This window comes from Oryzias melastigma, linkage group LG17, assembly GCF_002922805.2.
Source record: "Oryzias melastigma strain HK-1 linkage group LG17, ASM292280v2, whole genome shotgun sequence".
Lineage (NCBI taxonomy): Eukaryota > Metazoa > Chordata > Actinopteri > Beloniformes > Adrianichthyidae > Oryzias > Oryzias melastigma.
In genome coordinates, this window is record NC_050528.1 from 20,662,642 (window position 1) to 20,685,709 (window position 23,068).

A 23,068-nucleotide genomic window follows, 5' to 3' on the forward strand; every position below is an offset into this window, starting at 1 on the left:
TAAAAAAAAAAAATCTGATACTGCTAAAGCAAACATTACTTTGATTATGCTAACCACTGACCTTGTTAGCACGTTAGCCATGTTAGCGTTCTCACAATAGCACTCAAACATTTTGACAGAGCTCTGAGTACCTCTGCAAATCACTTCGACATCAGTAAGCACAAGCAGAATTGATCAATACTTAAAGTATTCTGGATTATAAAGCACACTTTTTTTTTTTTTTTAGAAAAAAAGGCTTTCAAGGATGTCTTGTTGTGTGAAAAACACGACATATTTAAAGAGCACTAAGTATTCATTTTTAAAATGTAAAGTGATGCCATTTCACAAAATCATAACTGGTCTTAAAAGTTTATTCAAATGATACAATTAAATGCTTAGTTTTACTTTTTTTATGCATTTGTATATTTTTTAGACATCCAACTGCAGTTTGTGATCTGCCTTTGAATATAGTTTATGATTCTCAAACAATTCTGTCAAAAAACGACTTCTCATAGAAGAAAGAGAAAGACTTCAAACAACAGAAAAAAATCAACACTATCTCATTAGTTTTAAATGCAACTTCAGTAGTCTTATTCCAAGCAGAGTCAAAATAATGGCTGCCTTCTTAAAAGAAATGTTTTGGTTGGAGTTTGCTGAAAATTGAAGACTATTTTTTTTTAAAGATGACAGGTTTTATTTTTAATTTGACAAATGAGTTTAAGTTTATTGAATTGTTTGAATATACCAGCTTTAACTTTTTTGTGTGAAAATCTTGAAAACATGTTATGTCTGAGGGAGTTGGTTGTCTCCAAATGTTCGACTTAGTTTCTGTGAGGTCCCATCCACATGAGAACTGAGATGACCCATGACACAGAGGGCTTATCTCGTCACAAAAGATGAATATTTTGTGCTGTAATATTTTTAAAACTTTTTCAAATATAAAACATGAAAGGCTTTGATAACACTCCTGTGGCCCGCAGAGAGAAAAAAACTCTCTTAAGTCTAGATTTTCATATTTATATATCTATTAAACTTTTTATAATTCTATTTTTTTGTTTAAATGTTATGCATATCATTAAATGAACTTGTAGCAAACTGATTCGATGTATCACTAAAGTTAGTCTGGCATCTTATCTAGTACAAGATAGATAGATTAGTAGAAGACCTCAATTGTCACTGCCCGCATGTACACTGAGATTAAAAGTCGTCACCATAATCAGTACTAAAAACAATTGATATACAGTATAAACATGTGGGCTGCAGTGCAGAATGTTTTTTATTATAGCCATTAAGTCAAAATGTATATTGCTATAAATAAATAAATAAAAGGCAGTATTGTCGGTAAGAGGGCAAATTGGACAAACAGCAAGATTTTGAATTGCATAGGTGCAGATCAAGGAAGAAAAGTACATTTTTACAAAATGTGCTCGTTATACTTTCAATGCTTTCATTAACATTGGGTAAAAAAAGAAGAAATACAAAGACAATAACATAAAAAAATGTAAAACATACTTGATCATAGTTGCATTTTTAATTATATATATATAAAAAAAATAAAATACAAGAGAAACTAAATACAATTTTAAAATTGTTTTTACACTAAACACACACACACAGGATGGCGGAAAATCCTACAAACCTTTTTTAAATAAAGTTTTCTATGTGAAGGTGAACCTATGATTTACTTTATTTTAAGTAGCACATGAGAGACACCAGAAAGTTGAATATACTAAAAAGTGTTTTTTAAGACCAAGATTTGGAACCTAAAATTGATTACAAAACTAACAGGACCAACATAAAACATACAAAAAAAGAGCGCTTACCAAGTAAAACTAAACCTTAAATCTGTAAAGCCCACTACATCAAATAATCTACATCAAGTTTATTTATTTTTGTAATTTAAATTTTTTTAATCCTTTGATAAAATTCCTAAATATTCTTTTGGCATTGGTCTATCTTTTTTTTCCTTTTCATATCAGTTATGATATGTTGGCTGATATGCTAAGTTTTTCTTCACAACTATGCTAGTTTAAGATGTAAAAATATTGATGTAATGATGTGTTGAGAATAAAAAAAAAAGCCTTGTTTATCCACACTTTTTTAACATGGCGTTACCGTATTATAAAGAATTTACTATCAACAAATTTTGTGTTCTTTCAATGCAGCAAGTAGTCATTTAAAAAATGAATATCGATAGATGAGTTATTTTCAATATAACATTTTTAAATTAACAAAACTTTTTCTGCCAAAAGTGTTTTTCAGAATTAATGGAGGCAGCCATTTTGAAATGACCAAGAAAAGCCATTCTACTGCCCCTAGTGGGATGATGATGAACTACAAGGCAGAAAACATGGGCCGAGTTATGTACAAGGGTTTTTTAAGGAAAGTTTGGATCATGCTAATGAGCTGGGGTCTCAAACATGTCTATATCAAATATGACATGAGTGGTTATTTAGGGATAAAATGCGCCAAGACAATTGACAGTGGAGGAGGAGATTTGAATAAAAACTGACCTAAACCTGATTTGATTATGACTTATAAGGTCGAAACAGCCAGATGTAACATTACGAAAATTTGAAATCTTAAAAACAAAAGGAAGATGTCAAAATGATGTTGAAATGTCAAAAGTGGGAGCTGGAGTCCATACATACATGTTGGATTAACTGTCTTTAATATTATTAGAATATTGGATAAAGATTTATTAAAAAAAAAAAAAAGTTAGACTCTTGTCAAAAAAGAGTATTTCTTGAAATTGCTTGACCTTAGATGAAAATTGACTTTAATTGTTCCTCCCCATTGATTTACCTATCAGACAAATTTGAAGTGAATGGCTTATCCAACTCATCTCACAGGGATTTGTTGCTGTTACGCAACACCACAGTCCTGATTCCCTTAAGCCAGCAAACCACAGCAGGAATTTATCTCCATTAGGAAACAGGATTAAATGCCATGGAGGTTTAAGGGGGCTCTCTGAGGAAAAACAAAAAAACAACAACTACGACGTAGAGTTAGCTTCTTCCACAGTAGAAAAGACAGGACTTTCACTCAAAGTCCTATTATTAAATGATACAAGATCAATGGTTGATTTACTTTGCCTTCTAAGACTCTTTTGTTAGTGTCAGTGGATGGTCATTATCCAGTGACCTGCACATTACTTTGTGAGGAAATCTACTCGCTCCACTTAGTTTCAGACATAAACTACAAATGCCAAAGAATTAGATGGGGTTCTTGTACTTAAATAGCAGAGCTTTTCAATCACAATTAGGAGAGATACAAATCAATACTTCAGTCAATCCCTATCCTCATATATTTTCATTTGTTTTTTTGAGTTAAATGTTTATTCAAAAACTGATTTTTAACTGATTTAATTTTGAACCAAGGAAAACTAAGATGTAGAGCAGGACTGTCAAACTTAAATCAGACAAGGGGGCCAAAACCCAAATCACAAAGTAGGTCGCAGGGCGAACAGGACAAACATTTGAATTGAACACATAAAATAGCAAAACTGTTAAAACTTTTCAACCATAACTTTTTAAACATAAATATAAATAAAAAAAGGCAGGAATATTATTCCAGAAAAAATTAACCTACATCTTACATAACTTTCAATATTTTGCTCTCCATAAAACATATATTCTGTCAAAATTGTTATGTTACAAGATAACATTGGACCATAAAAATTAATAATAATATCAAATGATCTGGGGGGCCGAATATAATTACCCCGTGGGCCGGATCCGGCCCCCTGAGCCTTGACTTTGACATGTGATGTAGATGGATCTAGTCTTGCAGTCATGAGCTTAATTTTCTCTATATATGTCCCCTATCATGAGAAAAATGCCACAAGAACATGATAGAAATACCAAAAAGTAAATGTCTTTAAAACTGTTCTCTGACACTAGAGCTTTAGCGTCAGTGCTTACTTTCTTTTAACTATTGTAACTCTTCAAAAGCAGATTCTACAGCGCAGAAAAGTAGCCTTGTTAAAGTTAAAGCCCCTTTAGTTGTCACTAGGGATGCAACAATAGTTTGCTCAAGGTTCAATACGTACCTTGATAAAAGGGTCATGGTTCGATACGTAGTAAACAAAAAAACAAACCTGAAATCCTACTATTCCATAGATTATGATTTACAAACAGAAACAACATAAGACAAAAATCAGATTTTTTTCAAGTGCACAGCTCTTGGCACTTATTGCAGAAACACACTTAAATAGAACTCTTGTAAGCTTGTAAACATTACAGTTTGAATACAATTTAATCAAATATAAAAGTGCCTCAATCCACAATACTTGTAAACATTAATATAATAAACTGCAACAATCTAACCTGTGCTCTTAGTCTTGACAGCCTGCACTACTGCACTCTTAATTTGCCAGTGTGAGGGCTGTCATGTAATGAACAGTTACAGAGAGATAGCTCTCTGTTGCCTAGGAAGTCCAGCTGTACGTGGAAAGTTGTGCATTTTTACTGTCGTTTTCAATCCCTTTGCGTACTTGTTCATAACGCACAGGAATATATATTTTTCTGTGAAATATGGACGTGCTGGTACGGTATATTGTGGTTCAACTGTTTTCATTAAATGACTAAATCCCTCATAATCAAACAGTGAAAAAGGCTGCAGAGCTCTAGCAATAAACACCCTGATGGCGTCAGATATCGTCTTGTGTTTATCTGAGGTTACACTGTAAGTCTTTTGAAATAAATCTGGGATGTTTTGATTGCATTACCTGCTTAGTTGTTCAAGTTTTAGACAATGACAAGGGTGGGTGGTGACGCCGGAGATGGGCAGTCATGTTGGACTTGATTCCCACATACGATATAAGATGAGGCAAATCTTGCAGATCTTGTTAACACATTTTGAAAAAAAAATTGCTTCCTAGTCATCATATTTGATGGCAAACCCAAGATGTCTCCACACCGTAGATTTCTGTGTCTTACTCGTCTTCAAACATGAGCCTGAAGGAGCTCACACACCGTCTACGTCAGCGCACATCCAAGCATTTAATTCTGTGTGTTAGCATCTTGTCGGCCACAGAACTACTGCATTCGCCCCCTCTAGCTATGACTGCCTGGGCTGTTTTTAGCATTTTCTAAATGCTAAATGCTGTTGTTTTTAGCATTTGGGCTCCAACTACCGGGGTAGGAGCATAGTAGTTTCTGGCAGGGAGGCGGAGAGTGGGAGGAGACAGGTTCAGCAACGAACACATGAATACGCTGACACACGCTAAATGCAGCTCACAGTGGTACTGAATAAATAAAATGCTGTATCGAACGGTTTGGTTTTATATTGAATATTGTTGCATCCCAGTGTTCACACACCTTAGTGTGTAAATATTGTTTTCTGCATTTGACCCATCTCATGGGGGAGTGGTGAGCTGCAGACACAGCTATTTGGTGGTTTAACTCCCCAATCCAACCCCTTTATGTTGAATGTCAAGCGGGGGGCACTGGGTTCAATTTTTAGAGACTTTGATATGACTCGGCCTGGATTTGAACTCCTGACTTCCCAGTCTCAGGACAGACACTCTACCACAAGGCCACTGTGCTGGTTGCGCTGATTTGCAGCACTTTACTGCACTAAGTGTTTTTGCAATTAAAGAAAATCAACTAGTTCTGGTGCAAAAAAAAGTGACATTACGCTGTTATGCTACACTGAGTTAATAACAGGCTGCTTATTGGTTAGAAGCCAATTTGAAAAGTCGCTTTTCTCCACATTAGAATCAGCTGAACGGTCAAAGATAACTTGATGTTCTGGTTCGAAAAAGTAAAAAAAAAAAAAATAAAAATAAAAAAATTTAAAAAAAGTTATGAAACGAGTTAAAAATATATTTAAAGGGCCAGTATCAGTATCGAGTAAACTATGTCCATATATTTGATGAAATATTAGATGTGGCACACTACAGAACACATTTCTATAAAGTAAGAGTTATTTTCGTGAGCTCCTTTACCTACACGGACATAAGAAGCCTCGATCTCTGAGACTCCGCCTTTCGCTCCTTCTGGGTGTCACCCATTACATGACATCATCCTAGAGCCAACCTCTGTAGCTTATTTGCGTTTTCCCTACGAAAACAAACAACATCCGAAGTTTTGCAAAGATGGATGTGCATATTGTGGATATAAAACGAGAGTGGTAGTGTGGTGCTGGCAACGCAGACTCTTCCTGGAAGGGCGTGTTCTCAATTTGTGATGTCACAATGTGAGGACCCGCTCGTTTTCTTTGATTGGGAGGGGCTGGTGCTCAGAGATATTTTAACAGATCAAAATACAACATTGGAGGTGTTTTTTGTGAAGAATTCACATATTGATGCACTTAAAAGCTCAAAAAAGTTGATTTTGCATGATATAGGCCTTTTTCTTCGAACTATTTCAGTTCTACAGCCACAACACTTGCTTGAAACAACTAATAAGTTGAAAGAAAAGATATTAAAGATACATTATTTGAGTGTTTACTTGTTTACATTTTTGACAAGATATTAGTTGGGTTGATCACATTGTCTGGACCATTTTAGAATCTTTTTACAACCAATATTTCCTTGAAGCTGATACAAAAATGTATGATAAACAGATAGAAGAAAAATAACAGAGGCTCTGCATTTATGTTGATCTGGAGATTGATTCCCCTAAAAGCTAATTTTTGCTCTGTTCTATTTCAGTCTTTTGTTAAAACCTCTCTCCTCTTATTCTCTTATGAATCATGTTGCATCATTAAATGATTTTCGTCTAAAATAACCAAAGACCCTTTTTCCAAACACAACAAAGAAGTGAATGAGCTGATCCGATCAAAGTTTATGGGGTCTGGGGAGCGTTCGAAGGAGGAGTGGTTTTATGCAGAGGATTACGGATGATTCACCCTGGATTATCGACCGATCCTGTGAAACTCTAAAGTGATAACAATGCACAGCAAAGACTTCAGCAGCCACATATTCCTAATGATTATTATCCTAGAAATAACTGGACAATAGCCCAGAGTTATCACTTTTCCGGCTTGTCGGAAGCCTATTATGGCGGTCAATAACCAGAGCAATCTGTGGTTATCAAGCTGCTCTGCAGCGACTCATCAATACGCATTCGCTTCTGTCCGAACCACATATTCACTCTGACTTCAGTAAGTTCCAGTGATTTAAAGACTGTGCCACAGATGTGTTCGAGAATTCAATTTCTCATGTGCTCTTTGCGTTACCAGTAATAAATCATTTATCACCATGTTCTCTCTGAGGGTGACAAAATCAATAACAGTTTATCAAGGAAGCAGGACTAGACATCACTCATTCACCATGTGGCCCCATTCTGTACAGGCACTTTTTACAAATGGATAGTTGTGGGGAAGTGTCGAAACCCGAGTAACCCAACGGGAGCCCGCATTTACATGACAAAAAGTCAGCGGCTGCTCATGCAGAGCGGCCTGCTGTTCTTGACTGCCAAAGCATTCACTGCTTTCACTTACAAGTCAGTTGGCGTAAAAAATTCAACAGTCTGTAAAAGGGAATTAGCGAAAACATTAGTTTTAACCACACAAAGTGATTTTTTTTTCCTGCTAATCTCATTTTTCATAATATTTGCAAAGCTTTGCCCAGTATTAAGATAACAAGGCCATCATGCTGCTTTCCTCATACTTTCCACACTGAAAAAAAATGTCCTTCTCAAAGTTAAAAAAATGAAAAACAAGATGTTTTCCTCTTGCTATCTTTGATCTGAACGACCTCACAAACTGGGGATGTGAAGCTAGCTGAGCACTGCTAGCTTGGCAGAGAAAGTGTTTGTGTTAGCCCTGGGGCGGGGAAGATGCAAGCTGGTGAGGACCCGCACGCTTTTGTGGGTATGGGATGGGGCTAGTGTTGAGAACACAGGTTTTTAGAGGAATACGTAGAAATTCGTAACGGATCAAAATACTACTTTGGGGTTCTTTACAGTGAGAAATAAACAGTATAGACTTAAAAATATGCACTACTGTTGGGTGAGCAGGTAGTTAAAGAGTTAAAGACAAAATTTAATCTTGAACTTAGCTATAAACACTAGGGATGCAGCAATTCTCAGTTTAAAACTATATTTTACACCATTGAACCAAATTGTGCTGGGAGTTAGTTATCCAGGTATCGTGTTTCATTTAATTAAGATTTATTGTTTTATTGCATTATGCCAAACTCATTACAAACCAAATGAAAGGTTTTTCTTCATTGTTAGTCTCTTATTAGTAAATTGATACCATTTTCAGTTTTTCTTATTTTGTAATACACAAATCATATACGAAACAAAACAAAACTGTGACCCAAATATTGAGGTTTAAGACGAATTTTTGGGGAAAATAAAGCATAGGATCCCTAATAAAGACTAATTTTCAGCTATTTTGCTCTGATAATTAGAAATATCATGTCCTAAAATAACTGTGTATTATATAAGAAAGTTAAAATTTGTATTTTTAATACTTTTGTCCCAAAATAGTCTTATAAATATATATATATATATATATATATATATATATATCAAAAAAGTTTCACAAAAGCAAAATAGTCTTAGTTTGAAAATACATGGCGTAGTGACTATTTTATTTTTCTTTAATAGGATATCTTAATAAGACCATTCTTTCACCATGGGAAGATTTATTTATTTTTTGCAAATAGCCTAAGTATTTTTGACCAATTTTCTAAAGGGCCTGCTTTTGGAGTGAACACAGAAACTAGGAAACATGCTGTTTGCTGTCAGATTAACTTCCTTATGTCCATGCAAATGTTTTTTTTTTCTTTTTTTTTTTTTTGCAGCTCCTTATAGCATTTTTAGAATATTCATTTGCAACATGAAAGAAACAGATGTGTTGAAAAGGTCTCCACATACAGGTCAGATGCATACCCTTGTAAAGACATGAACTGAACTATATAAGAAGGACAGAAATGTGAGATTTTGCCCCGGTAAGCCACCTGGAACTGGCGATAAATCCAGTAAGAAACATAGCAAAAATGAGGCAATCCAGACTCTCTCTTCCAAAGAGGAATTAGAGTTTGAAGACACTGCAAAAGCTAGAAGGACTTGTTAAATACAGTATGCCACATCAAAGCTGTCACTGAAGTGATAGATGACAGAAACTGTGAAGTTGAACTGTCTTGACATGCCAGTAGAATAAAAAAAAAATAAAGTTGGAAGTTCTGGATGGAGCCACATGAAGTGGAAAACAGGGTAAAATAAGTCTAAAGTTCCCTTTAAGGAGCTTTACTCAAGTCTTATTAGTAAGAATTTTATCTGAAGGCGCACTTTAGGAAAATATGTTAAAGAATATGGAAAATTAGCCAGAATTTTTAATTTATTGAAAATGAGAATTAGTCACTTTCTCAACTGAGTCTTTATTTAAATGAAAATCTTCCACTTATTTGTTTTCTCTTTTTCTCTGGTGTTGTAAAGTATTCAAATATAGAAGAGACTTTGCAATAAATATATATTTATGGCCAGCACGTTGTATTTTCTATGTGACAAAAACGATCTTTTTCTGTCTGCATTTTTTTTTGTCTGCTCCTGATTTATAACAATTTGATCAAAGAAATCCTCAGAAACCCAATTTAAAGCTTCATTTACATTTATATGTCCTCCAGCATTAAAAAACACTCAAAACAGTTTATGTCAGAGTAGGTTTTTCAAAAACATACAGCCAGTTTACATTATTGGGGACAAATAATAAAAATAAGACCAAATCTGGACCAGGACAAACCATTTAACAAGAAAAAAGAAAGACTCAAACATGAAACACAGTCAACATAAAATCACTGAGGGAGAATTAATGAACCGAAAGGCAACTGTCAAGATTTCTGTCTGAATCCTAGTGGGAACATGACATAGGAAGAGCAAAGACAGAAACCCGAAGAACTCAACCTGATCCTTCAAAAATCGTTTAATATTGTTTTAAAAGTGCAGCTTTATGTCTTTTCTGCACTCAATTAAGGCCACAAAACATGTTTTTCAGGCTTTTCTTGACTAACAGCTACTATCCGGTATTTTGAGCCTTCCAATCATAAATGGTTTTAGGTCCAAAGAAAAATGGAACAGACTGGAACAGTTAGCATGGAGCCACTGTTGAAACCCATTGATTGGCGGAAGGTCATTATGACAAAAGGAAGCATCAAGAAAGCATCCTTATTCCTCTTTTCTCCCACCAACATTAAATGTGTTAATTAATGCATTATTACACGAAGTACCAAAAGCCAAGCTGAAAAAAACGATATGCTGGATGACCTCTATCGTTATTTTTGTTAGCTTCACCCCGCATGTGCTATGATGGTCCAAGTTTGAGTGGAAACGCTCCCCTGAATTGCCTGGACCATTCTAAAGTGGACTTTGCAAAAAAGATGGAAATGGCGATAGTGAATACATTCTTTGAGAAGAGACAGGAACATAGAGTGACCTATAAGAGCGGAGGTAGAAGCACACAGATAGACTACATCTTGTGTAGACGGTGTAATCTGAAGGAGATCAGTGACTGTAAAGTAGTGGTTGGTGAGAGTGTTTCCAGACAGCACAGGATGGTGGTGTGTAGGATGACTCTGGTGGTGAAGAAGATGAAGAAAGAGAGGGCAAAGGCAGAGAAGAGGACAAACTGGTGGAAGCTGAAAAAAGAAGATTGTTGCATGACTTTTAAGAAACAGTTGAAACAGGCTCTGGGTGGTCAGGAGGTACTCCCAGATGACTGGATAACTACAGCTAATGTGATCAGGGAGACAGGTAGGAGTGTACTTGGTGTGTCATCAGGAAAGAGAGTTGATAAGGAGACTTGGTGGTGGAATGAGGAGGTGCAGGAGTGTATACGGAGTAAGAGACTAGCTAAGAAGAAGTGGGACACTGAGAGGACTGAGGAGAGTAGACAGGAGTACAGGGAGATGCAGCGTAAGGTGAAAGTAGAGGTGTCAAAGGCCAAACAAAGAGCTTATGATGACTTGTACGCTAGGTTGGGTAGTAAGGAGGGAGAGACTGACCTGTACAGACTAGCAAGGCAGAGAGATCGAGATGGGAAGGACATGCAGCAGGTTAGGGTGATCAAGGATAGGAATGGTAATGTGGTGACAGGTGTCAGTGGTGTAATGGAAAGATGGAAAGAATACTTTGAAGAGTTGATGAATGAAGAGAATGAGAGAGAACAAAGAGTAGAAGAGGTGACGGTTGTGGAGCAGGAAGTAAGAAAGATTAGTAAAGGTGAAGTGAGAGGGGCTTTGAAGAGGATGAAGAGTGGAAAGGCTCTTGGTCCTGATGATATACCTGTGGAGGTATGGAAGTGTCTAGGAGAGATGGCAGTGGAGTTTTTGACCGGGTTGTTCAACAGGATCTTAGGTGGTGAGAAGATGCCTGAGGAATGGAGGAGAAGTGTGATGGTGCCCATTTTTAAGAATAAGGGAGATGTGCAGAGTTGTGGTAACTACAGAGGAATAAAGCTGATGAGCCATACAATGAAGGTGTGGGAAAGAGTAGTGGAAGCCAGACTAAGAGCAGAAGTGAACATTTGTGAGCAGCAGTATGGTTTCATGCCAAGAAAGAGCACTACAGATGCAACATTTGCTTTGAGGATGTTGATAGAGAAGTACAGAGAAGGTCAGAGAGAGCTCCACTGTGTCTTTGTAGATCTGGAGAAAGCTTATGACAGAGTGCCCAGAGAGGAACTATGGTATTGTATGAGGAAGTCTGGAGTGACAGAGAAGTATGTCCGAGCAGTGCAGGACATGTATGAGGGCTGTAAGACAGTGGTGAGGTGTGCTGTAGGGGTGACAGAGGAGTTCAAGGTGGAGGTGGGATTACATCAGGGATCAGCTCTGAGCCCCTTCCTGTTTGCAATGGTGATGGACAGACTGACGGATGAGGTTAGACAGGAATCACCATGGACTATGATGTTTGCAGATGATATTGTGATTTGTAGTGAGAGCAGGGAACAGGTGGAGGTGGAGTTAGAGAGGTGGAGGTTTGCCCTGGAAAGGAGAGGAATGAAGGTTAGCCGCAGTAAGACAGAGTACATGTGTGTGAATGAGAGGAACCAGAGTGGAAGAGTGAGGTTACAGGGAGAAGAGATAAAGAAGGGGGAGGAGTTTAAGTATTTAGGGTCAACAGTACAGAGTAATGGAGAGTGTGGAAAAGAAGTGAAGAGGAGAGTGCAAGCAGGTTGGAATGGGTGGAGAAAAGTGTCAGGTGTGATGTGTGACAGAAGAGTTTCAGCACAAATGAAAGGAAAGGTGTACAAGACTGTGGTGAGACCAGCCATGTTGTTTGGACTAGAAACAGTGGGACTGAAGAAAAGACAGGAAGCAGAGCTGGAGGTAGCAGAGATGAAGATGCTGAGGTTCTCTTTGGGAGTGACCAGGATGGATAGGATCAGGAATGAATACATCAGAGGGACAGCACATGTTAGAGGTTTTGGAGATAAAGTCAGAGAGGCCAGACTGAGATGGTTTGGACATGTTCAGAGGAGAGACAGTGAATATATTGGTAGAAGGATGCTGAGTCTAGAGCTGCCAGGAAAGAGGTCTAGAGGAAGACCAAAGAGGAGGTTTATGGATGCAGTGAATGAAGACATGAAGGTGGCTGGTGTTAGAGTGGAGGATGCTGAAGACAGGCTTAGATGGAGGAAACTGATTCGCTGTGGCGACCCCTGAAGGGAAAAGCCGAAAGGAAAAGAAGAAGAAGAAGATTCTAAAGTGGACTGTACCGCTCAGTGGAAGCGAGGCTTAAAATACACCGTTTATTCACATTTCTAAGCTTTAATATTTGGTGTTACTATTCTGAAAGCTTTCTGAATGCCAATTTTGAAAAGGTTAAAGTTATTTCCATTTTCCTTAAGTTGAGATTTTATAAGTGTTACTGTTCTGAACAATTCAGTGAAAGTATTTTTAAAATGTGGTGTATTTAGGCGGTACAGGTTAAACCAATATCAAATCCCACCCCAAGCTCGATAAGTACTTCTAGATGAAAGCACCGTTTCTGCTTATAAGTGAGCAACTTCTTCTTCCGTATCTCCTTTTTTTTACTGTTTTATTCCCTATTAGGTTAGTTGTGTTATCATTTATACATCTTGTAGATTTGTTGTTTGAAGATTGTAAGACATGTAATTCATAAAATAAAAATAAATCCTCCATAAAGACAGATTCTGCGTTAAAGCAGAGAAAACATGATCAACTTCTATTTCAAACCTACAAAATAAAGCTTATGCTAATACAAAAAAGAAAAAAATAAATGAAAAAAAGAGAGAGAGATGGTGACGTTGAGAATTTTTTTTTTTTACTTCCTTTTTATTACTTTTTGAAAAATAAATCCAATATTCAAACTTTAAACTGCTGCTTGTGCCTTAAGTTGTATAATTTAAAAGTTAAGTTAAAGTTAAAATCCTACTAGTTTTCACACACCTAGTTGTGTGAAATTTACTCTCTGGATTTGACCCGTCCCCCTGGGGAGCGGTAAGCTGCAGACACAGCCGCGCTCATTAACCATTTGGCGGTTTAACTCCCCAATCCAACTGTGAAATGCTGAGTGTCAAGCAGGGAGACACTGGGTCCCATTCTTTGGGATGACTCGGCCTGGATTTGAACTCACGACCTTCCAGTCTCAGGGCAGACACTCTACCACAAGACGACTGAGCTGAATTTCCAGATGTGTGGCAAAATCTTCTTTGTGTGCAGCCAGGTCCCTCCCCTTAATGTGGACACTTGACTTCTTGGTGTTTAAGGTCATGTCTAAGCCTACGTACACAACAGGTATTTAACAATTGCTCAAGAACCTGGGTTCCTAAACACGCTTTCAACAAATGATGGTCATACTGGACCATTGCTACCCGATTATAGTGAATGTACCCCCAGATGGAAGAGGCTTGTCATAAAACAACAATAAAGCAGGGCAAATCTTAGCAAAACTTGCTTCAGGCTTTTCCTTTCACAACTCTTTTATGATTTATGACAGACTTGTTGTCATATAATTCCGTCTGGGCACTTCCATAAATTAAAAAAAGATGCCATCCAATCATCACCACCAAATCCGAGTCCCTGATTGATCAAAGTTCGACCTGGTTTATCTTTCAACGTGCAATCAATGTCATATTTTACGTAGAACCTGAAAACAGACTTAAAAACTTAAGTAGTGAGGCATGAATGAATGTATGTGTGTATAGATTTTTCATTGAAAGTGGTCTTTGGACTTGCATTGCCAAGCCTGGTGAGAACGTAGCATTGGATCAGATTTCTGATCCAGGACTTGAGTTCTGTTTGCACAGCCAGGCTGCCTTTCACATTTTCATCTCAAATTCTGAGTATATCACAGACCTGTGTGAAACAGGTTTAAACAGAGGGCAGACAGAGAGAAAACACTCAGAAACCACAGGAGAAGTTCACATTATATCAGGAATCAATCACTAACACTGTGAAACACTATTACATGAGGCCTTTTCTTTTTTCTTCTCTTTTCTGTTTTGTTTGCACACCTTTTTCTTACAGTCGCTGGTCTAAATTGTTATTCCTGCTGATAGTATGATCATTTTATTACAGAAACATTGTCCGACTTCAAAAGGTGGAAACTGATTACTCAAAAACGCTTCTCTAATGAAATCCTGCTGTTTGCACACTGAGGCACAGATGTTTTGGGCTCTGTTTACTCGTCCCTGAAGGACTTAATATTAACGTGGCTGCCTCCATTCAGCTTAGAGAGCTTTCAGAAAGTGGCCCTTAGTGAAAGAAGAATTTGTAATTGCTAACATCAGTCATTTCCCAACACTTGTTCCTCCCTCAGTGCCCTCCAGGGCTGAGCCCGATGAAGGATGGGACCGGGTGCTATGACCACCACATCGGCATCGACTGCTCGGATGGCTTTAACGGCGGATGTGAGCAGCTGTGTCTCCAACAGCTGGCCCCTCTAGAGGATGACCCGACGCTCTACAACATCCAGATGTTCTGCGGGTAAGAAAGCACACATTCAGCAGCTTAATCCATAATTAATGTAATTATTATATCTAATACCACTATCACATGCAGTCCTGTCATAATTAACTTGACAGTCTGTCAGACAGGATGAGATAAAGATATAGAAGTCTTCCTAGCAACCTGTCAGCCCTCGTCAGATAACCTGGGGATTTTGTTAATTAACAAGCAATTTAAAGCAACGCTTTCACGAGTCGGGGAAAATATTCCCATAGCTGCTGTCATCATAAAGTGTGGACTAACCAGTTATACTTAGTTCTTCAGATCTTTAAAACAATTGCTCACTAAATTCCCATCACAGTTAATGATATTCAAAAGTACATTATAGATCTTTCTTTCTCTCTTTGCTACAAGAAACCGAAATGTGTTGAAGTGATGTTACTTCAACTTCCAAACTTTTTGCAAAGAGGGCCAGACTTGGTGAGGTGAAAATGTGGGAGGGGCCAACCAGTCGGGCTGCAGTCTTTGAACCTTAGTGCGACTTATACACCGGACATGTTATGTGTGTTCAAGAATCTGTTCACAGCTCTATTTCGATATACAGTATAAAATACTTGTTGTTGTATAATTCCAACCACAATTATTCATGTCTCCTCCATAATATATATATAAATGGTTGGTACTTTGGTGAATGAAAAAAGAGCTACCCATTGGTTACTACCAAAGCGGAGTCCCTGATTGGTCATAGCTCCACTGGTTTTCAATGGCTGCACATTTTGTATTTTGAGCCCAAAAATGGACTTAAAAACTTGCCCAATGACACATAAATGCAAGAGTTTTGAATGTGGAAGTTTAAAACATGTGTTTACATAGACTTTTGCTTAAAAGTGGTTGCTTGAGGGCACATTGCTGAGCCTGGGGTGAACATAGCTTAATGACAACATTTGATGCAAATTAACTGTTTTATTTAAAAATGGGAAACTTTTTGTGTCTTCACATAGAATAGAAATACATCTGAATGGGAATGCATTTTTTCCTAAAAAGACTGTGAATTTCATATTTGAAGACCAGAAACAAAATAACTTTCGTTAACATTAAATCTGGATTAATTTTAATTCGATTTGAATTGGTGCATATTAATCATAATGAAATGCTTGCTGAAAAACATTTGAATGTGAATAAGAATTAAACAATTATCTTATTCAAAAGTACAAACCACAGACACAATTGTTTAATGGACGATTTACATCAGCTAATTATAGAATTTAGCCAATCACAATCGAGAAATTGTACACACAGTTTTTAGAACGTGCCGAGGCTGTATATTAAGGATTTTTTTGACTGGAGCCTGCGGGTTGGGGGAAATTTCAAAAGGGGGCCACATTTGGCCCACGGGCCACACTTTGGACATGCCTATTTGACTTTTTGTGTGTGTGTGTCTTGGTCCTTAGAATCAGGACCTGATAGTCATTTTACCTGGTTTGTCATAGTAGCACAATAAAAAAGAAAGAAGAAAAAAAGAAAACATACACCAGGATTGAAAAGCACTTCTGCAGCTCAGGATTCATCTGTGATTGCAGACATTAAGTTTGGGCGCCAAGCCAGCCTTTACCACAGACGTTTTAATTACCACACTGCGATTTCTGAAACAATATCAGGGTATCATCAGGACAAAAACAAATCTGTTTTCTTTTGTCTTTATTGTTTTCTTGTAGTAATGAGTTCAGAAAGTAAATCAGTCAAAAAAAAAGTCTTTCAAGATTTTTCATTTACCTTTTGTAAATCATGCATCTTCGATTTAGGAGTGATTCATATAAGCATAAATGTGAATGGAGCCTATAAAGGGTGGATGGATTTAAAATGGGATAAAAAAAATCAAATAAAAAAACTTTGTAAAGCTTTCAGAAACCATGGCCAGTACTCCAGTCTACTTTTAAAAAGATTAATAGGAATTATTGAGAACGTCTGGCTCCTTTGAAGCAGAATACAGATGAAGTAGGCGGAGTCTAAGGCCTTTTTCACTGCATGGGGCTTTTCCAAAAAATAAAAACAAGTCAACTGTTGCGGTTTTAATTGCAGAAGTTTTTGAACAACTGCCTCCGGCATTTATCTGACATTTTTTTCACTCCAGGTTTTTGCTTTAGAGCATCTTTGTATCATTTCTCGACCATTCAAGTCTAAATATTGATACATCTTGGAGTCCAAATAGTCCTACGAATGTCAAAACGCTTTTTCAAACAGTATTTTTTCATCTGCTCCTTATTTAAAACAATTTGAATAAAGAAATTCTCAGAAATGCAATTTTGAGCTGAATTTTCTACATATATGTCCTCCATCATCAGAAAAAGACAAAAACATCATGTTAAAAACTCTAAAAATGGCAGTATTTATCAGTGTTGGTCTTTAAATGCACCTGCCGTGGATTCTGAAATTGAAGCAAAACATAGTGATTTTCCAGTAATATCCAAACAATATTATAGTTTATTTAGCTATTGAAATCTGCTATAAAAATTATATAAAAAAGGAAAAGATAATGATACTAATCTGTAAAATGATGAGTGAGAAAAACCCATTATAGTCCCTCTAGAAATCAACAAAATACTTTCTTTGTTAAAAACAAAAAAGAAAAGAAAAATCAAATCCAGCCTCAAACTAAGAAGCCACATAAACATTGCATCAGTGTCTTGGTAGCAGTACACAGCAAAGTCATTATTGGATAGAAAATACCCCTAGGAATTCTGTCGGGGGAAAAATATATGGGTTGAGTGAGAAATTCATTCGTCATCATGATGTGTTGAAGAGAAATGGAACAGATGCGTGAGTGTGAAGGGCAAGTTCAAACTCTTTTTCTTTATATTTGACAGTTTCTTCATGGAGAAAAATTCAGTGAGTTACCTTGGAGTTGTCAGCAAACATGGTGTGTAGTGTTGCCGGGGCGTTCTGTTATGTTTGGTTAAGAGGACATGCATAGATGAGCCCAGTCGCGGAAGGTTAAGGAGAGTAAAATAGCTAATGTTAACCAAAAACGTGCTGAGATTTGATGTTCTCAAAACCAATGTGATTATTATCAGCCTCTCTCTTTAAAAGCCATTTTTTCTAATTGTTATCTTTCCATCTCTTGTGTTGCCCGCTCCATAGATCATGTTAAATTTACAAAAGTGTGATAAATTCTGCAGATTTATTTAATTCCGACAACAGCATCATATTGTTGCTCCTTCTTATAATGCAAATGTGGCTAATCCTTTCGGAGATTGGCACTAGCTCTGTGATATTTTGGCATTCATGAGAAAATGTCTTCGGATTGAAAATCCTTGAATGATTATCTTCTTATCTACCCACTCAAAACCCAAGTTCCTCTATTTTGGCTGCTTTTAGTTCTTATCTGTGCTTTTTTGGCCTTAGGTTTGGAACCCAGGAGACGAAGCTTGAATTTAAGTTAGAAAATATCAATGTGTAATATTAGGACATTCAGCGCTTCAGTAAATGTGTATTTAGTGCATGGAGTTTACACAGGAGAAACAGGGAGGGGCTTCTTCTTTGACTGCTGTTTACTAGAGCGTGCCTGCCACCTACAGTTGGAAGAGGTTGGGTGCAAAATGTCAAATCTCACAGATCTTGCTCCAGGCCTTTTTCTTTCACACCTCTATTTATTGGTTTCAAATAATTCTGACTGGGCACAAACCGGTATTATTAATTTCTCCTCCATGATCAATTTTCAAAATCAGAGTTCCTGATTGGTCAAATTTTGACATGTGTTCAGCAGCCCCTCATCTTCCATATAGAACCGAAAAATAGTCTTAAAAATGTGCATTGTGTAATTTATAACACCAAAAATGACAAACAAGTAAGTATACTTCAGTGCCCCAGTCATGTTGGAGAGAATGTGAAGACATAGATGTAGATGTATTTTGGTCTTGCCCTAAAGTTGGTCTCTTTTGGAAGGATAGTCACCAGATTGTAACCAGGATTTGGGATGCAATATGCCAAAGACGAGCTTATTTCTGTATCTTGGCAATATAGCAGAAAACGTACTCAAAAATCACATATCTAGTCAAAATTTTCCTAGCCACATGCAAGAAAACAGTCACGAGACAATAGTACAAGACAGACCTGCTAACAGAGCAGGAATGGGGAAAAATTGTGAAGGAAATATATGTGATGGAACTGCTGAACTATAAGATAAGAACTCAAGAACTTTGTCAAAAAAGATGGGAGAAATAGCTACACAACAACGTCATGAGGACTTATAAGTCCTCATGGATAATGTTATAAAAACCTGTAGAGCCAAGGGAATCTGAGGTATTTTTTATTTTTGTTTTGAAAATTCATGTTTACTGTCTCTGCATTTCTCTTGTATGTTTCAACAATGTGTTAAAAAATCAAATTAAAAAATGTACGTAGCGACACGTAAACACAAAGGCTTTGTACCAGGGATCCTGTAACGTGCATTTATGCAAGTTTACATGGAGTTTTCATTGGAAGTGAACGCACGTTGCCAAAACTGGTGTGAATGTAGCTTAGCATTAGCAAGAAGAAATAATGCTAGCTACCTGTCCAGGGTGTACCCTGCTTCGTCCAGCGGTAGCTGAGAGAGGCTCCTGCTATCGTGTGACCCTGAAAGGGATTCAGTGGGTTTGGAAGATGAATAGAAGTTCTGTTAGCTAACTGCTAGCATCCAACTAGCAGGGCATGGAATTCCTGCTAGCTGCTAACTCCTGGAATAATTTATGAAGCAAAGTGCAAAAGAAAAACTCTACTGAAGCTTAGATAAGAAGAAAAACAGAAAATAGAGACCCGTTTTATTTTGAGATTTTTTACAGGAAATCAAAAAAGTGATGAGTAGAAGGAGCCTCAAACTGGGATACTTTTACTTTTCACTTTCAGATGTGAAGTGTTATTCCAAATCCGAATTGCTTTCCTATCCCTACGGCTTCTCCTTATCCCTACATTTATCCCTCCAAGTGGAGATATATGGAAAAAATAATGTCTTCAAATTTAGACAATACTGCCGCTTGATGACATCGTCAATAATCTCTGGCATAGACAGTGGAAATAAGGTGCATAATTGAAGAGTAACCTCAAGAACTTTCCTGAGACCATTTTTATAAGTAAAAGGAAAAAAAAAAGTGCAAACATCTTCTAATGATGTATTAAGTTATATCATGTAATTTCATATTGTGTTAATAACTATACATAATTTTCATTGTCACCTGTAACATAAATCTTTATAAAAGAAATATGTAAGTTTTTTTCTTAATCTTGTAATGGATACACATTTACTAATTCTCTAAGTAGAAAAAATGTTGTTTCCTCACTAAAAATGTACTGTGGAGATTTTGTTTTAATAGAGACAAAAATATTACAAATAAAAAAAAAAATGATTAGCACACAGACATTTTGACTCTTGATGAGGTCCAAAAAACAGCCAAAAAGTTGATTCAATAAAAATTATCGTTTCCAAAATATTCTATAAATGACTTAAAGCTCTATTTCTTTTAAGAAAAATTGCAATGTTTTTGCCTCAAATTATTGAGTGGAGCACTGTCTTTCAGAGCACATACAGTATAATATATAGAGAAAAGGCTTTTGTTGGAAACACTGAGGGAAAAAATGTCAGTAGGTAGGGACTGGATAGTTATTTGCTCTAGCTGCACATATCACATTAAAAGACTGGCATGCACAATTTGTCATCCTGCACAATAGAAGTAGAGCATGTAAAGGATTTCTGCATTCTGAAGCATTACCTCTGGAGCACAATGTCACAGAACAGAATGGATCCCTTTCGTTCGTTGTCCCAGAGAAAGAGGAGAAAATAAATTCCACGCTTTGTCGTGACACGGAAAGCACAGACTTAAATGGTTAAACGGATAAGACACATTTTCCATTTTAAATTGTGGTGGAACAGATCCTCTTTTTAAACTTTTTTTGGGCCTGTTGCATCATTCGGTTGAGTATTTTTGTGTCAAACATGAGCTTTAGGTTGAGCTATGTTTAGTATTTGACATCCTGTATACAGTAATAACTGTAATGATGTAAAAAAAGTTGTTTAAAAATGTAGTGCAACGTTGCTTTAAGGTTAGTGCTTATAGATTTGCCATTAAAGATTTAATATTTGAGTTCACATTAGTATATGTGCTGTGTAATTAGACCCAACTGGTTTAACCAAGAGTTATACTTCAAAATGAGCCCTTTAAACCTCCGTGGTTGTATGAACCTCATGATATAATCCTTTTTAAAGTCTTTAAATTGCTGTGTGACGAAAATAGATGAAGCACTTCAAATGTTCTCTGTGAAAACTTTAGTATATGGGGTTCGGCAGTCAGATCAAGGCAACAAGATAAGTAGCAATTAAGCAATGCTAAGTTCCTACATAAAATATGAGCATGTTTTATGATTGAACTGAGGGAAATGATAAATCTTGTTCAATGAGTAAAATCCTTGTCACCCCAGGTGCATCGAGGACTACAAGCGCGGCCCTGATGGGAGGTCGTGCCTGCCGCTGTCTGAAGCCTGCACTGAGGGGATAGACTGTGGCGAAGCAGCAGACATCCCGGCTAACCAGACTGTCTTTGGGGACCTTTTCTACGGATACAACAACCACACCAGAGAGAGCACCCCTGGACAGATCCTAAAGGCCACTTTCAGGTAAACACACAGGCTGTTGGTGATGCGGGGCCTCATGGAATATCGCTGTGCCATTTGTGTCCCAGCGGGGGAACCGTGAGGGAGTGTTTCGGCATCTGGCTCCCACAGCGCTGACATCATTGCACTAAATTGGTTTTAGTTACTGGTCACAACATGAGCAGTGAGATGGACAAAAAGACGGCTGATGCCAAGTTAAAAATGAGAGAAATCCATGGTTGTAACGATACATACATTTAATAAAATTATGGTGAGCATAGTGATTCATCAAAGGGCACATTGGTTTAATATGCGCTACTTAAGTGAATGTTCTATGTTTGAACTTATGTCAAAAAGAGACACCGAACTATAAGGCGCATTAAGCAAGACGAAAGAGTCATAGATAAATCCGTCATTCAGTCAGACTTTATTAATTGCATACAGTGACTCTAGAACTTGTTTGTAGCATGCTAAACATTAGCTATGTTAGAAGTATTAACTGTGTTAGAGTATTCCTTGTTTGCAACACGAAAAAAACAGTTTGACACTGCTAAAGCAAATGTTATTTTAAATATGCTAACTACCAACCTTGTTAGTAACACGCAAAAACAACACAGTCCTGCACCGCTAAACGTTAGCCGTGTTAGTGCTAATTCCCAACTTTGTTTGCAACATTTAAAAAAAATCAGTCTGGCACCTCTAAAACAAACACTAATGTGACTAAGCTTACTCCCCACCTTGTTATTAACATGTAAAAACAACACGCTCCTGCACCGTTACATGTTAGCCGTGCTAGCATATTTACTCACAGAGCCTGTAATTCACAGCCTTGTTGTTTGCAATGCATAAAAAAACTGTAGAGTATTCACAACCACTGTAACTCCTAACCTTGTTTGCAACACGAATGAAACAGTTTGACACTGCTAAAACAAATTTTACTGTAACTATGCTAACTCCCAACCTCTTTAGTAACAGGTAAAAAAAACAAACAAACAAACAAAAAAAAAAAACACAGTCCAGTATTGCTGTATGTTAGTCACATTAGCATATACTCAGTTCTTGTTATTCACAACCTTGTTTTTTGAAACTCATGAAAAAAAATAGTCTTAGACTACTAAAAGAAATGTTACTTTACTATGCTAACTCTCAACCTCGTTAGTAACGGGTAAAAAAAAAAAAAAACAGTCTGGCAATGCTACATGTTATTCACATTAGCATATTCACGGTTCATGTTATTTACAACTTTGTTTTTTGCAACACATAAAACAAAAGTTTTTAAATTTTTTTAAAGTTGAAGCTGTTAAAATAAACATTACTGTGACCGCTAACTCCCAGGCTTGTTAGTAACAAGTAAGAACATCATGGTCCCACACTGCTACACGTTAGCCGTGTTAGCATATTTACAGTAGCCTACCTGTAATTCACAACCTTGTTGTTTGCAACACGTAAAAAAACAGTCCGCTGAGGAAAACGTTACTGTGACTTTGCTAACTTCCAACCTTGTTAGTAACTAGGGGTTTAACGGATCACAAAAATCATGGTTTGGATCGTGTCATGTTTTTGGGTCATGGTTTGGGTAATTTTTTCTCATCAGTTAAAAGT

The 23,068-nt window shown here is 37.0% G+C and overlaps 1 protein-coding gene across 6 annotated transcripts in view; it reads left to right on the forward strand.

Annotated features, from left to right (window-relative positions):
- Positions 1-23,068, forward strand: part of astn1 (astrotactin 1) — a 373,519-nt gene that overhangs the window by 162,026 nt on the left and 188,425 nt on the right. For all 6 annotated transcript variants that reach the window (XM_024273426.2, XM_024273427.2, XM_024273428.2 and 3 more), the window contains 2 exons: positions 14,718-14,884; positions 21,296-21,490. In XM_024273426.2, coding sequence (XP_024129194.1) covers positions 14,718-14,884; positions 21,296-21,490 — 362 coding nt within the window. The remainder of the gene's footprint in view (positions 1-14,717; positions 14,885-21,295; positions 21,491-23,068) is intronic.